Source organism: Schistocerca nitens, chromosome 8 (assembly GCF_023898315.1).
Source record: "Schistocerca nitens isolate TAMUIC-IGC-003100 chromosome 8, iqSchNite1.1, whole genome shotgun sequence".
Lineage (NCBI taxonomy): Eukaryota > Metazoa > Arthropoda > Insecta > Orthoptera > Acrididae > Schistocerca > Schistocerca nitens.
In genome coordinates this window covers 114,539,340-114,554,988 of record NC_064621.1, presented here as the reverse complement: position 1 = coordinate 114,554,988, position 15,649 = coordinate 114,539,340, and the positions used below count along the sequence as shown (strand labels likewise).

The window sequence follows — 15,649 nt, the reverse complement described above, 5'->3', positions numbered from 1 at the left end:
GCTGAAGCATAGCATACAACCACAGCAAAAAAACTCAACCAATCAGCCCTCCGTCTCATCTTTCATCCATTTAAAAACACACAAACTAATATAACCGATATTCACCATATAAAGTCGCCCTCCTATTTCCGTGTCGCAACTCCGCCCCCCCCCCCCCCTCCTCCCTCCTACCACACTGTACAGTACATTATAAACAAACGAAAACTGAACTGCTTACAGCCACTGGAATACAACCGGACAGCAGGACGCGTGTTATCGATTGGCAATACGTCATATAACAAATACACACAGTAAAGAAACGTTATAGACAGCAAGCTAGTGAGACGTGAGGTGTACATGAGGAAATGTTCACGGACATCCTGGAATGTCTGGATAACTCAATGCGGCACAGGTTCGAAAAAAGAACCACACAAATTAGTGAGTGTAACCAAAGCACGTGAAAACATTGAGTAAATTCTACACAAATTTGTTTTTCTAACCCAATTATAGGAAGGCAACACAGAAAAAGCTGCTACAAACGAACATACATGCGTTTTCAGTAAGAAACAAAACAGGCTACTGAAGATACTTAAAAACAGAGGAAGCGAAACCCGTAACTCAGTGAAACAAATGGACAACAGCTTTCTATTTAACCGCAGAGACGCTATGAAGACAGTGTTGGTGTAGTTGCAGACGTTTACTCTGACGCCAAAAGACAATCCTGTGGCTACATCAGATCCTTCAACCATCACTGGGATGTCCTGACGCTACTACGGATTTTAATGTGACTTAATTGTTCATTGCTTATGATGTGTCTTCATGTGTAAAGAATACGCTTGTCCTCGAAACATAGTGTTGCTGCTAGGTACTAAATAATATAGACCTACTTTTACATCTCATATCTCTAAGAAATTGACATGCAGGAGAAATTACAAAATATTAAAGCTTCGAAACTCACTTGTGAATTAAAATAAACAATATTTTAAAATACTGTTATCATTTTTTCCTGAAACACTCATATACTTGGCTGAAATGACTTGAGACAGACGGAAGCACTATGTTGTTGTTGTTGTGGTCTTCAGTCCTGAGACTGGTTTGATGCAGCTCACCATGCTACTCCATCCTGTGCAAGCTTCTTCATTTCCCAGTACCCACTGCAACTCACATCCTTCTGAATCTTTTTAGTGTATTCATCTCTTGGTCTCCCTCTACGATTTTTATCCCCCCTCCCCCCCACGCTGCCCTCCAATACCAAATTGGTGAACCCTAGATGCCTCAGAATATGCCCTACCAACCGATCCCTTCTTCTAGTCAAGTTGTGCCACAAATTTCTCTTCTCTCGAATTCTGTTCAATACCTCCTCATTAGTTATATGATCTACCAATCTAATCTTCAGCATTCTTCTGTAGCACCACATTTCTAAAACTTCTATTCTTTTCTTGTCTAAGCTATTTATTGTCCACGTTCCACTTCCATAGAAGGCTGCACTCCATACAAATACTTTCAGGAAAGACTTCCTGACACATAAATCTATACTCCATGTTAACAAATTTCTCTTCTTCAGAAACGCTTTCCTTGCCGTTGCGTCTACCTTTTATATCCTCTCTAGTTCGACCATCATCAGTTATTTTGCTCCCCAAATAGCAAACTCATTTACTGCTTTAAGCGTCTCATTTCCTATTCTAATTCCCGATTTAATCAGACTACATCCCATTATCCTCGTTTGCTTTTGTTGATGTTCATCTTATATCCTCCTTTCAAGACACTGTCCATTCCGTTCAACTGATCTTCCAAGTCCTTTGCTGTCTCTGACAGAATAACAGTGTCATCGGTGAACCTCAAAGTCTTTATTTCTTCTCCATTCATTTTAATTCCTACTCCAAATTTTTGTTTCCTTTACTGCTTGCTCAATATACAGATTAAATAACATCGGGGATAGGCTTCCCTTTCATGTCCATCGACTCTTATGTCTTCTGGTTTCTGCACAAATTTTAGATAGCCTTCGGTCCCTGTATTTTACCCCTGCCATCTTCAGAATTTGAAAGAGAGTATTCCAGTCAGCATTGTCAAAAGCTTTCTCTAAGTCTACAAATGCTAGAAACGTAGGTTTGCCTTTCCTTAATCTATTTTCTAAGATAAGTCGTAGGGTCAGTATAGCCTCACGTGTTCCAACATTTCTACGGAATCCAAACTGATCTTCTCCTCTCGTGAAATCTTCTCGGGTGATCAGCCGAGTAAAGGCGTCGTCTTCTCGCAACGTTTCGAAGGGTTTCGTACCCATCATCTTCAAGCGAAGTGTCGAGATGCTGCTGCTGCTGCTGCTTACATCTATTGCTTTCCCCTCTTTGGGGAAATGTGAGGGGGAGTTTGTAGCCTTTCGGCTTTTACTCCCCTGTGAGCGTGTGTGTGTGATTTTTCTGTAGTTTTTTGGTGTCTGTGACTTGTGATGTTTGTTGTGAGTGAGTCTGGTACTTGCCTGAGGTAGGCGAAAAGATTGTTGTTATATGGGAAGGAACTGGATTAGGGATTGGGTATTGGGATTTTCTCTTCGACTTAATCGTCGAAGATCGTCATAGGGCGCTTATGCTTATCGCGGGACATGTCATACCGACCTAGGGAGTGGATGAGCGCGTTACCGGATCTGGAAGAACCCTCATAGAAGGCCCTTGCCAGATCCTGGAAACGCTCTCTCAGGAGTGGGATTTCGGCTGCGGCGTGCAAGTCGTCCGTGGGGAATCCATAAGGTAGGCGCAGCGCCCTTCTGAGGGCGCGGTTCTGCAGCCTCTGGAGTTTGTCCAGGTGCTGCTTTGCCGCGTATCCCCAGACAGGGCACGCATACTCCATTACCGGCCTGATCAGGGCCTGGTATACATTTACTGCTACTGGGCAAGGAAGGGAGCTGGTTGTGTTCAGGATAGGGTATAGGATGGACATTCTGGCGCAGGCCTTCCTGTGGACCTCGTCTATGTGGGGTTTCCACGTAAGACGAGAGTCCAAGGTTACGCCAAGGTACTTGGCGGTTCTGCGCCAGGGGAGTTGGATTCCATTTAGGTGAAGGTGGAGGGGGGGACGTTGAGGAGGTTCGCGCCTTCCGAGCCTGCGGGTAATCAGCATTGCCTGCGTCTTCTCAGAGTTGATGGTGATGCGCCAGCGACGGGCCCATGTTTCCGTGTCATCTAAAACCTTTTGTAGCCTACGGATGACCAGGTCCTTGTTCGCGTTTCTCGTGTAGAAGGCTGTATCGTCGGCGTACTGTGCAGTGTGCACCAGGGGGGCCGTTGGTGTGTCCGCAGTGTACAAACTGTACAATACGGGCCCCAGGACCGATCCCTGTGGCACCCCAGCACGAATACGCCTTCTGGTGGAGGTGGCAGTTTCTACTTTGACGGAGAAAGTCCTATTCGTGAGATAGCTCTTGATCAGCTGAACTATGCTCCCGGGAAACCCTTGTGTATACAACTTGTAGAGTAGCCCTCTATGCCATACTGAATCGAAGGCTTTGGCTACGTCTAGTAGCACTATCCCGCAGTAGCCTCTGTGGTTGAAGCCCTCTGTGGCTGCTTCAACCATTCTCATGACCTGTTGTGGGGCAGAGTGGTTCTGCCGGAACCCAAATTGGAAATCCGGCAGAATTTGCTCTCTGGTAATATGTTCTTGTATGGGTCTTAGTAGGAGGCGCTCATAGATCTTGCTGAGAGTTGGCAAGAGGCTAATCGGCCTGTAGTGCTGCGGGAATAGAGGGTCTTTCCCTGGTTTGTGTATCGCGACCACTTCCGCATGTTTCCAGCAAGCTGGGAAAACACGGGATCGAGTAATCTCGTTGAGGACGTTCGCGATGTGTGTGATTGCTGTAGGTGGGAGATTTTTGACTAACTGATTAGTGACCCTGTCGTGCCCTGGTGCCCTTTTTGTAGGGAGGGACCTAATTACTCTTGCCACGTCCTCGGGGGCAAAAAGTATGGGTTCGTCCTCTGGGTCCTCCTCGGCATTGAGGAAGACAGTCAGTTGACGACTGACTACCTCTTCATGCTCTTCATCCTGGGGTTCTGCCGCTTGGAACTGCTTCTCTAAGGAGTCGGCGAGGGCGTTGGCCTTTCCAGCATGGCTGTAGACCAGTCCGCGCTCGCCATGCAGTGGCGGCATCCTAGCGCGTCGTTTTGTAAACTGTTTGGTCGCTTGCCATAGAGTATGATCGTCTACTTTGAGAGCTGTGAGGCGGTTTTGCCATTGCTGGTTTCTGTGCTCATTGAGCGCAACCTTCAGTTCTCTCTGTAGACGATTGAGCAGCCTCCTGGTGGCCTGATTTCTGGTGATCTTCCACTCTTTTGCCACTCTGTTCTTATGTCGAATTTGAGCTAGCAAGTGTTCCGGGAGCTGTATTTGCGGCGGTGGGCCATCCCTTTGTGGAGGGGTGGCTTCTTCCGCTGCCTGCAAGATGGTGCCTGTTAGGTCTTGTAGCGCTTGTTCTACTGTTTCGGCAGTAGGTGGCGGAGCGCGAGCGATATCAGAGGCGACAGTTTCCTGGTATCGCTCCCAGTCTGTACGTTTGTACGACGTCTGGTACCGTGGGAGTGCTACCCATTCTCCCACATCGACCTCCAGAATCACTGGGTTGTGGTCGGAGGACATTCTGTTGATCGTCCTTGCGGCCACAAACCCTGCGATCCTCCTAGTGAGAGCTATGTCTAACACGTCGGGCCTGCCTCCATTTTTTGGAAAATGTGTGGGCTCGACTGGACCCCATGTTTCGAAGTGGTGGGTGCGCGCTAGTTGTTGCAGTTTGGCACCTGCTCTTGAGGTTACTCTAGAATTCCAATCAGGATGTTTGGCATTGAAGTCTCCCCCTATTATGAGTTTGCCTTCAATTTGCCCTAGAGCAGCTATGTCTCCCTCATCTAACTGGTCATGTGGGGGTCGGTAGACTGCAACAATTGTTAGGGGTCCAGTGGCAGTGGTTACTTCCACCGCCACTGCTTCGATCTTGTTGGTAGCTGGTAAGAATACCTGGTGGTGGGGGATCCCTCTTTTTACATATATGGCCACTCCTCCGCCTTGGGTTGGCCTGTCTTTGCGGTAGGTAACGTAGTTGGGAACTGTCGCTTTTATTCCCGGTTTTAGGTGGGTGTCGAGATGCTGTGTTGCGCGGTCCTATAAAGGCTCCTGGACCAGTGACTGATTCCGGGCGCCGACCAATCAGGTACCTGCGGAATCGGCCGCCGCGCCAGTGGTGGGTGGTTCGCGGCGCGGACCGGGCGTCGAGTCCCTGCCGGTTCCTAATACGTCTGTGGCCGCTGCCGTCTTCGTGCCGGAGCGTTCTCTTCTAATTTTAGTTATTGCGGGATTCCAGGCTGTACTAAGTTGGAAACCAGTGTCTCGATTGATCAGGTTGCTGTTCAACCGAATTTCTACAGCCTCTTTGAAAACTGAGTCCCAAAATCCTTTAGCGTCACACAGCTTCTTCGTACCCTCAAAGAGGAAGGTGTGTCCTTCGTTAAGGCTATGTTCCGCTACCGCCGATTTTTCTGTCTGACCAAGGCGTACATTTCTAATGTGTTCCGCGCGCCTCTGCGTGATGCAGCGCTACGTTTGTCCGATGTATTTCGTACCACATTCACATTCAATACTGTATACGCCCGGAGTCTGCAGTCCTAGGTGGTCTTTGACTGAGCCAAGTATGTCCTTAATTTTACTTGGGGCATGAAAAATTGTCTTGATGTTGTGCTTCTCCAGAATGCGGGCAATCTTGGCTGTTGGCGGTCCCGCGTATGGTAGAAATGCCAGGCATCTGGTCTCATCTTCTTCTTCTGGTGTGTCTATCTTCCTGCTCTTGTGTAGGGCGCGCGAGATTTGCGTCTCATTATAACCGTTGCTGCGGAAGGTCTTCCTTAGGTGTTGTAACTCTGCAGGTAGGCTGTCATCATCACAGATAGACTTGGCCCTGTGCACAAGTGTGTTAAGCACTGAGTTGCGTTGTGCTGGGTGGTGGCAACTCTGTGCATGAAGGTATAAATCCGTATGTGTCTTCTTCCTATACACAGCGTGACCCAAGGTGCCATCAGGGTGCCTCTTGATTAGAATGTCAAGGAAGGGCAAGCTTCCGTTTTCTTCCACCTCCATGGTGAATTGTATGTTGCTGTGTATGCTGTTGAGATGTCGCAGGAAGTCTTGCAGGTTCTCTCTGCCATGTGGCCACACGACAAAAGTGTCGTCCACATATCTGTAAAAGGCTTTAGGTTTCAATGGGGCGGTGTCCAGGACTATGTCTTCAAAGTGCTCCATGTAAAGATTAGCGATGCCTGGAGCTAAGGGGGACCCCATGGCTACACCATCCACTTGTTCATAAAATTTGCCTCCACACTTGAAGTAGGTGTTTGTTAACACATGCCGGAACAGCTTTATTGTGTCCTCACTAAAGCGTGTTTCGAGCAGCGCTAGGGAGTCTTCCAGCGGTACTCGTGTGAAGAGTGAGGTGACGTCAAAGCTGACAAGAAGATCTTCTTTATCCAGGCGAAAGCCTTGTAGTACCTTCACAAACTCCGCCGAGTTCTTGACATGGTGCTCACAGTGACCCACGATCGGTTTGAGCAGTTGTGCTAGGTACTTGGCTAAACCATATGTCGGTGAGTTGATGGTGCTCACTATGGGTCGCAATGGAACTCCGTCTTTGTGGATCTTAGGGAGCCCATATAGCCGTGGTGGTGCCGGTGCTCTGGGGTACAGCTTCCTGATGACGTCCTTTTCCAGTCCAGAGTCATTGAGCAAGGCGATGGTCTTGCGAGTCACGGAAGCTGTCGTGTCCTTGTCCAGTTGCTTGTAGGCAGTATCTTGTAGCAGTGAGTTTATCTTCTGCCAATAATCTTCTTTCCTCAGTATCACCGTGGCATTGCCTTTGTCAGCAGCTAGAACGACAGTGTCCTCATCCTCACGTAGGGCCTTAAGAGCCTTCCATTCAGCAGACGCTATGTTGTTCTTGGGCATTTTTGCCTTCTCCAGGACCCTGCACGTCTCTCTCCTAACTTCCTCAGCTGCCTCCGTAGGGAGGCCGCGCACGGCTTGCTCGATGCTGCTGATAATGTCTCGCTTAGGTAGTGTCCTGGGTACTGGAGCAAAGTTAAGTCCTCTCGACAGCACTGATATTGTGGTCTCGTCCAGTTCTTTGCCTGCCAGATTGATGACAGTCTTGGCATTGGTTGTGTGGTCGGCATGTTGCCGGGCTCCAGACAGTCTGGTGAACTTGCCACATTGTTTTTCCGTGGCTTTTCTCTTGTGGATCTCACTGCTTGCATATGTGTTTCCGTCGATCCACTCAACACCTTCGATTGGCATCCTATCTCCCACCACACACTCGCTGAGTAGCAGTCGAGGGTTGAGCATCGCTCCTCTCACTCGCGTACTGTCAGCCATAGGCCCCCGCTTGCACGGGAGTACAAACAGGAGTGTACACCGGCTTTGTTTTTATTAAAACATTGACGGGCACTTGCGTCGAGGTCTTAGCACGGACGGCACTGGGAGAAAATTTTGCATGGCGTCGCCTGGCAGAGTTGTCGTGTCTTCTCGTCGTTGTGATGTGCCGAGCTTGGGTGGCGCCTTGGGGTCGCGGCGGTCTCTTTCCGCCGATGACACGAGGCGCGCCTTCTTGTTGCCGCGGGCCGCGCGGCCGGCCGTCTCGAGCACTTCAGCTGCCGCAGAGTCAGTCTCTGCCCCCCCCCCCCCCCAAGAATAGGGAAAAAGTAGGCCAGGACCTGGAAGCGGGCCGCGGAACCACAGAGAGGTTTTCCGCCGCCCCCGTCCAGAATTCCGCGTCTGCCATCGTGCTGTTAGGGTCAGCTCTGCAACCGGAAAACCCAACGGTGCCAACAAAAGTTGCAACTGACAACAACCTGGCAGCAAGCCCCCTTCCCGTACCGACATGGCAAAACTACACAAAACGCAGACAGACAAATACATCGTCAGGATTTGCGATCCCGCCCCTCCCTCCCCACTCCTCAGCCCTCTCCTGCTTGCCAACAGCTGTGGCCTCCTTGCTGACCACATCCGCAACCTGAACGGCAAGCAGAAGTCCAGTCAGCCGGCTAAAATCCTTCCCAAACCCGCAACTGCCACCCAACCCCCTACCCGATCCCAGTTCCTCAAATCCCCCCCACTCAAGTCCACCACATCCAAGCAACGGCGTGTAAGGAAGGACAAGAAGGAGAAGCACTCCAAGGGGAAAAAACACTCCACCACCACCACCCCAACCACTTCCACACCCTCTGAGGAGCCAGCGCCCCCGACAGCACCTGTCGTCGTCCTGGGAGGGGACCAGGAAACACCGGCACTGGAAGGGAACCACGAAACCGGGCAGGATGCGGATGGTTTCGTGCTGGCGAAGAAAACGTTTCGCCAGCCGAGGCTCCTGCCGGCCCGGGGAGTGGAACCCACCCCAAACAGGTTCCAGGCGGTGGCCGATGAGCCAGAGACACCGCAAGAAACAACACAAACACAAAACCAGGTCACCCACCACCTCCCTCCGATCGTCGCGGAGTTCGCTCGGAACTACGAGGAACTCTTCGAAATGCTAAAAACAGCAATCGGGGGAGGCAATTTCAAAGCAAAACCTGCTGGTGGTGACAAAATAAAAATAACATTACTCACACTCGAGCACTACAACACAATAAAAACACTTCTCAACAGCAAAAACATACCCCACTACACTTTCCCTACAACAAAAACACGTAACAGAAACATAGTCATAAGAGACCTACCGAGACGAGTGGCCCCCCAGGCGATCAAAACAGACCTGACTGCCCAGGGGTACATCGTCAAGGCGGTCCAACAGATGGGAAACATAGGCAGCAAATGGCCCCTGTATCAGGTCACACTGCCAGACGTCCCACAGAACAAAAGGGACATTAAGACGATCCTGGCGGTCCCTGTGACCACTGAACCACTGCGCCGCAAAAACAAGACGGTGCAGTGCTTCAGATGTCAGGGCCTCAACCACATTGCGGCACACTGCTCAATGGCAGTGAGGTGCAGAAAATGCGCCGAGGCCCACGACGCACGTACGTGCAACATAAAACACACGGACCCGCAAGTAAGGTGCGCGCTGTGTGGCAAAAACCACACAGCGGGCTACCAAGGTTGTGAGGTCCATAAAAGACACACACAGCAGGCAAAGGGCGCAAAGGCCGCCCCCCACACACGAAAAGAAAACACCACGAACCCATCCAGACACACAAGAAACCAAAACATTACAACACACACAGACAAGGCCTGGGGAAAACCAAGGCCGGACACACCGAGGGCGACATATGCGGAAGTGGTTTCTCCTCCGAGGAACCATGAAAGCGTGGCCCAATCACCACAACACCAGACACTATCACAAGAACAACACCGGGAAACACACAGCAACAACGACCAGGTCCACCACGACGGAGGAAGACCTAGGGAACTCCACACACACTCCCCCCCCAGGGATCAGTTGTTAGGCGTAATGGTGCAGACCATGAACCTCGTCATTGAAATGATGAAGGAATTCAGGGAAGCCCAGAGGCAGAACACACAGATCCTCGTCGCCCTTCAGGCAACAGTCCAGCAGTCGCTCCCCTCTGCGACTTCCTCAGTAGCACCAAAACCCCATCATGAATAGACGACCGAATATTCAAGGCCTGACAATGTGCGTCTTTAACGCAGACGGCATTGTTAATCAAGCGGTCGAGTTCAGAGAACTCATGAAGGAGTTCTCCATCGACATATGCATGATGGGAGAAACCCACCTAAAACCGGGAATAAAAGCGACAGTTCCCAACTACGTTACCTACCGCAAAGACAGGCCAACCCAAGGCGGAGGAGTGGCCATATATGTAAAAAGAGGGATCCCCCACCACCAGGTATTCTTACCAGCTACCAACAAAATCGAAGCAGTGGCGGTGGAAGTAACCACTGCCACTGGACCCCTAACAATTGTTGCAGTCTACCGACCCCCACATGACCAGTTAGATGAGGGAGACATAGCTGCTCTAGGGCAAATTGAAGGCAAACTCATAATAGGGGGAGACTTCAATGCCAAACATCCTGATTGGAATTCTAGAGTAACCTCCAGAGCAGGTGCCAAACTGGTCTACAGCCATGCTGGAAAGGCCAACGCCCTCGCCGACTCCTTAGAGAAGCAGTTCCAAGCGGCAGAACCCCAGGATGAAGAGCATGAAGAGGTAGTCAGTCGTCAACTGACTGTCTTCCTCAATGCCGAGGAGGACCCAGAGGACGAACCCATACTTTTTGCCCCCGAGGACGTGGCAAGAGTAATCAGGTCCCTCCCTACAAAAAGGGCACCAGGGCACGACAGTGTCACTAATCAGTTAGTCAAAAATCTCCCACCTACAGCAATCACACACATCGCGAACGTCCTCAACGAGATTACTCGATCCCGTGTTTTCCCAGCTTGCTGGAAACATGCGGAAGTGGTCGCGATACACAAACCAGGGAAAGACCCTCTATTCCCGCAGCACTACAGGCCGATTAGCCTCTTGCCAACGCTCAGCAAGATCTATGAGCGCCTCCAACTAAGACCCATACAAGAACATATCACCAGAGAGCAAATTCTGCCGGATTTCCAATTTGGGTTCCGGCAGAAACCACTCTGCCCCACAACAGGTTATGAGAATGGTTGAAGCAGCCACAGAGGGCTTCAACCACAGAGGCTACTGCGGGATAGTGCTACTAGACGTAGCCAAAGCCTTTGATTCAGTATGGCATAGAGGGCTACTCTACAAGTTGTATACACAAGGGTTTCCCGGGAGCATAGTTCAGCTGATCAAGAGCTATCTCACGAATAGGACTTTCTCCGTCAAAGTAGAAACTGCCACCTCCACCAGAAGGCGTATTCGTGCTGGGGTGCCACAGGGATCGGTCCTGGGGCCCGTATTGTACAGTTTGTACACTGCGGACACACCAACGGCCCCCCTGGTGCACACTGCGCAGTACGCCGACGATACAGCCTTCTACACGAGAAACGCGAACAAGGACCTGGTCATCCGTAGGCTACAAAAGGTTTTAGATGACACGGAAACATGGGCCCGTCGCTGGCGCATCACCATCAACTCTGAGAAGACGCAGGCAATGCTGATTACCCGCAGGCTCGGAAGGCGCGAACCTCCTCAACGTCCCCCCCTCCACCTTCACCTAAATGGAATCCAACTCCCCTGGCGCAGAACCGCCAAGTACCTTGGCGTAACCTTGGACTCTCGTCTTACGTGGAAACCCCACATAGACGAGGTCCACAGGAAGGTCTGCGCCAGAATGTCCATCCTATACCCTATCCTGAACACAACCAGCTCCCTTCCTTGCCCAGTAGCAGTAAATGTATACCAGGCCCTGATCAGGCCGGTGATGGAGTATGCGTGCCCTGTCTGGGGATACGCGGCAAAGCAGCACCTGGACAAACTCCAGAGGCTGCAGAACCGCGCCCTCAGAAGGGCGCTGCGTCTACCTTATGGATTCCCCACGGACGACTTGCACGCCGCAGCCGAAATCCCACTCCTGAGAGAGCGTTTCCAGGATCTGGCAAGGGCCTTCTATGAGGGTTCTTCCAGATCCGGTAACGCGCTCATCCACTCCCTAGGTCGGTATGACATGTCCCGCGATAAGCATAAGCGCCCTATGACGATCTTCGACGATTAAGTCGAAGAGAAAATCCCAAAACCCAATCCCTAATCCAGTTCCTTCCCACATAACACCAATCTTTTCGCCTACCTCAGGCAAGTACCAGACTCACTCACAACAAACATCTCAAGTCACAGACACCAAAGAAACTATAGAAAAAAAAGAAAAACACATACACACACGTTCACAGGGGAGTAAAAGCCGAAAGGCTACAAACTCCCCCTCACACTTCCCCAAAGAGGGGAAAGTAATAGATGTAAGCAGCAGCAGCAGCAGCATCTCGACACTTCGCTTGAAGATGATGGGTACGAAACCCTTCGAAACGTTGCGAGAAGACGACGCCTTTACTCGGCTGATCACCCGAGAAGATTTCACGAATGGAATACGCCGAGAAAGTCTCAAATCACATTCAAACTGATCTTCCCCGTGGTCGGCTTCTACCAGTTTTTCCATTCGTCTGTAAAGAATTCGTGTTAGTATTTTGGAGCCGTGGCTTATTAAACTGATATTTCGGTAATTTCCAGATCTGTCAACGTCTGCTTTCTTTGGGATTGGGTATATTATATTCTCCTTGTCAAGCAGTATATCCACTGTATTAAGAGTCAAGTACTTAGATATGGCAGAAGGTTGCTATTTAATGGTTATAGTTACACATTCAGGTTTCCAACCCAATTACAAGCTTTAAAGCCGTGTTATTTACTTGTAATGTAAGGAATGAGCACCGGTACCAAAACGCATGTTGCCTATGTTGATTATTATGTGACTAACTCCGTCCGAACAGGCAACGGAAGACCCAAAGGCACCGACCATCCACCGTGTCACCTTCAGCCGACAGATGTCACTGGATGCGAATACCAGAGAGGATATTGTCAGCACACTGCTCCCCCCGCCGTTGTCAGTTTTCGTGACCGATGCCGCTATTTCTCAGTCAAGTACTTCCTCAATCGACCTCACAAGGGCTGAGCGCATCCCACATCATCAGCGCTCGGCAGCCTGGATTGTCACCTATCCAAGTGCTAGCCAAGCCCGAGAGGGCTTAACTTCGGTGATCTGACCGGACCCGGTGTTGCCGCTGTGGTAACACCGGTCCCCGATCTGCCGAGCACAGTTTGCAAGCGGGGTGCACTCAGTCCTGGTGAAATAAATTGAGGAAGTACTTGACACGAGTAGCGGCTCCGGTCACGAAAAGCGACAACGGACGAGAGAGCTGTGTGCCGGCCACATGCTTGTCGGTATCCACATTCAGTAACGCCTACCGGCTGAGGATGACACTACTGCCGGTCGGTAGCGTTGGGCTTTCCGGACCTGTTCGGACCCGCTCAATCAGTCATATAATAATCAACATTATTACATACAAGTCGAAATTATTTCTATGATTTCATTACAACTACTAATTTAACAGAATACCTTGCTAACATGCTGGTCGAGTCTGCAGCACGATCATACACTCATACTGACACAACGTTTCTGCGATCCATCTGGCCACTATCTACAGGTGAGAAAGGTGTTTGTTAAATGTCGTAAAAAACAATTTCTATCGGGAACGGTGGCCATTTCATACACTACTGGCCGTTGAAATTGCTACACCAAGAAGAAATGCAGATGATAAACGGGTATTCATTGCACGAATATATTATACTGGAACTGACATATGATTACATTTTCACGCAATTTGGGTGCATAAATCCTTAGAAATCAGTACCCAGAACAACCACCTCTGGCCGTAATAACGGCCTTGATACGCCTGGGCATTGAGTCAAACAGAGGTTGGATGGCGTCTACATGTACAGCTGCCCATGCAGCTTCAACACGATACCACAGTTCATCAAGAGTAGTGACTGGTGTATTACGACGAGCCAGTTGCTCGGTCACCATTGGACGTTTTCAATTGGTGAGAGATCTGGAGAATGTGCTGGCCAGGGCAGCAGTCGAACATTTTCTGTATCCAGAAAGGCCCGTACAGGACCTGCAACATGCTGTCGTGCATTATCCTTCTGAAATGTAGGGTTTCGCAGGGATCGAATGAAGGGTAGAGCGACGGGTCGTAACACATCTGAAATGTAACGTCCACTGTTCAGAGTGCCGTCAATGCGAACAAGAGGTGACCGGGACGTGTAACCAGTGGCACCCCTTCCATCACGCCGAGTGATACGCCAGTATGGCGATGACGAATACACGCTTCCAATGTGCGGTCACCGCGATGTCGCCAAACATGCATGTGACCATCAAGGTGCTGTAAACAGAACCTGGATTTATCCGAAAAAATTACGTTTTGCCGTTCGTACACCCAGGTTCGTCGTTGAGTACACCATCGCAAGCGCTCCTGTCTGTGATGCAGCGTCGAGGGTAACCGCAACCATGGTCTCCGAGCTGATAGTCCGTGCTGCTGCAAACGTCGTTGAATTGTTCGTGCAGATAATTGTTGTCTTGCAAAGTCACCATCTGTTGACTCAGGGATCGAGACGTGGCTGCACGATCCGTTACAGCCATGCGGATAAGATGCCTGCCATCTCGACTGCTAGTGATACGAGGCCGTTGGGATCCAGCACGGCGTTCCGTATTACCCTCCTGAACCCACAGATTCCATATTTTGCTAACAGTCACTGGATCTCGACCAACGAGAGCAGCAATGTCGCGATACGTTAAACCGCAATCGCGATAGGCTACAATCCGACCTTTATCAAAGTCGGAAACGTGATGGTACCCATTTCTCCTCCTTACACGAGGCATCACAACAACGTTTCACCAAGCAACGCCGCTCTACTGCTGTTTGTGTACGAGAAATCGGTTGGAATGTTTCCTCATGTCAGCACGTTGTAGGTGTCGCCACCGGCGCCAACATTGTGTGAATGCTCTTTAAAGCTAATCATTTGCATATCACAGCATCTTCTTCCTGTCGGTTAAATTTCGCGTCTGTAGCACGTCATCTTCGTGGTGTAGCAATTTTAATGGCCAGTACTGTACGTACGGAGTATCAAACTAACTGCGAAAGAAACTCTCGCTGATGTAACACAATACAAAGTGAAGGTGCAGCGCCCTAGTGGTGAGAGCTGGCGGGATCGATGAATCGCTATGAAGTATTAGCCCCTGTGGGCTGAGTCAAATATGCTTGTTTTGTAATATCAGATAAAACTGGATTTTACATATTTGTCGTATTTTAATATTTTGTGTGCAGAGTACCTGCTGGGAGAGGACATATTGGTGGCACCGGTGCTGGAGGAGGGCGCCGTTAGCCGCGACATCTACCTGCCCAGTGGTAACTGGACGGACGAGGTGGACCCCGAGCACCCCATCATAGAGGGACCCATCTGGCTCACCAACTACTCGGCACCACTCAATGTCTTACCCTATTTCACCAGGGTCACAGAAGAGTAGTAAGAATGGTGTTTCTCTGTTAACACAGATGTACATATCTCCCAAAATACGTTTGTAAAAGCACGCATTATAATATGTGGAATACGACAAATAAAAGTATCCCCACGTATATTATCCCTTCCTTAAAATACCACCTTCACATTGTTTCAGTTTAAGCAGATCAGTTAATGTGCATGCAATATGTCTTTACACCTTCATCGAGTGGGTTTTTGCAGTATATACGGCGCATTTACGCGGATTTATTTTCGGAATTTTTAAATTTTCTTCGTTAGGTTTATCGTGTTTAATACTGTTTAATTTCATAACGTGATGTAAGTTGGTATGCATACATCTGATTCAAGATTACATTTCGGAGGGCAGAATAATTTTATTTAGGCTCAGCTCGAGTGTGTAAACGTGCTCCAGGTATGGCGACAGGTTTATGCACTTATGGCAGCCACATTTACACATACAGAATACATTAACGATTAAACAAAACAGACTTCTAAAATTTTCAACATATGTTTTACTTACAAAATTACAGGCCTATTTACACCAAACAGCATGAAGAAACACAACAATTTTTCTGGCCGTAAACAAAGGTTATTGGCGAATTTCTGCCTATTAGCACAATGTACCTTACATAGAAGTTTTAATGTGAATTAAATGACTA

The 15,649-nt window shown here is 49.5% G+C and overlaps 1 protein-coding gene across 1 annotated transcript in view; it reads left to right on the top strand.

Annotated features, from left to right (window-relative positions):
• The window catches only part of LOC126198994 (myogenesis-regulating glycosidase-like), a 94,703-nt gene extending 79,597 nt beyond the window's left edge, over nt 1-15,106 (top strand). The window contains exon 6 of the mRNA XM_049935667.1: nt 14,798-15,106. Within this exon, the coding sequence (XP_049791624.1) occupies nt 14,798-14,997 (200 nt within the window). The 3' untranslated portion in view covers nt 14,998-15,106. The remainder of the gene's footprint in view (nt 1-14,797) is intronic.
• Nucleotides 15,107-15,649: the final 543 nt, after the last annotated feature.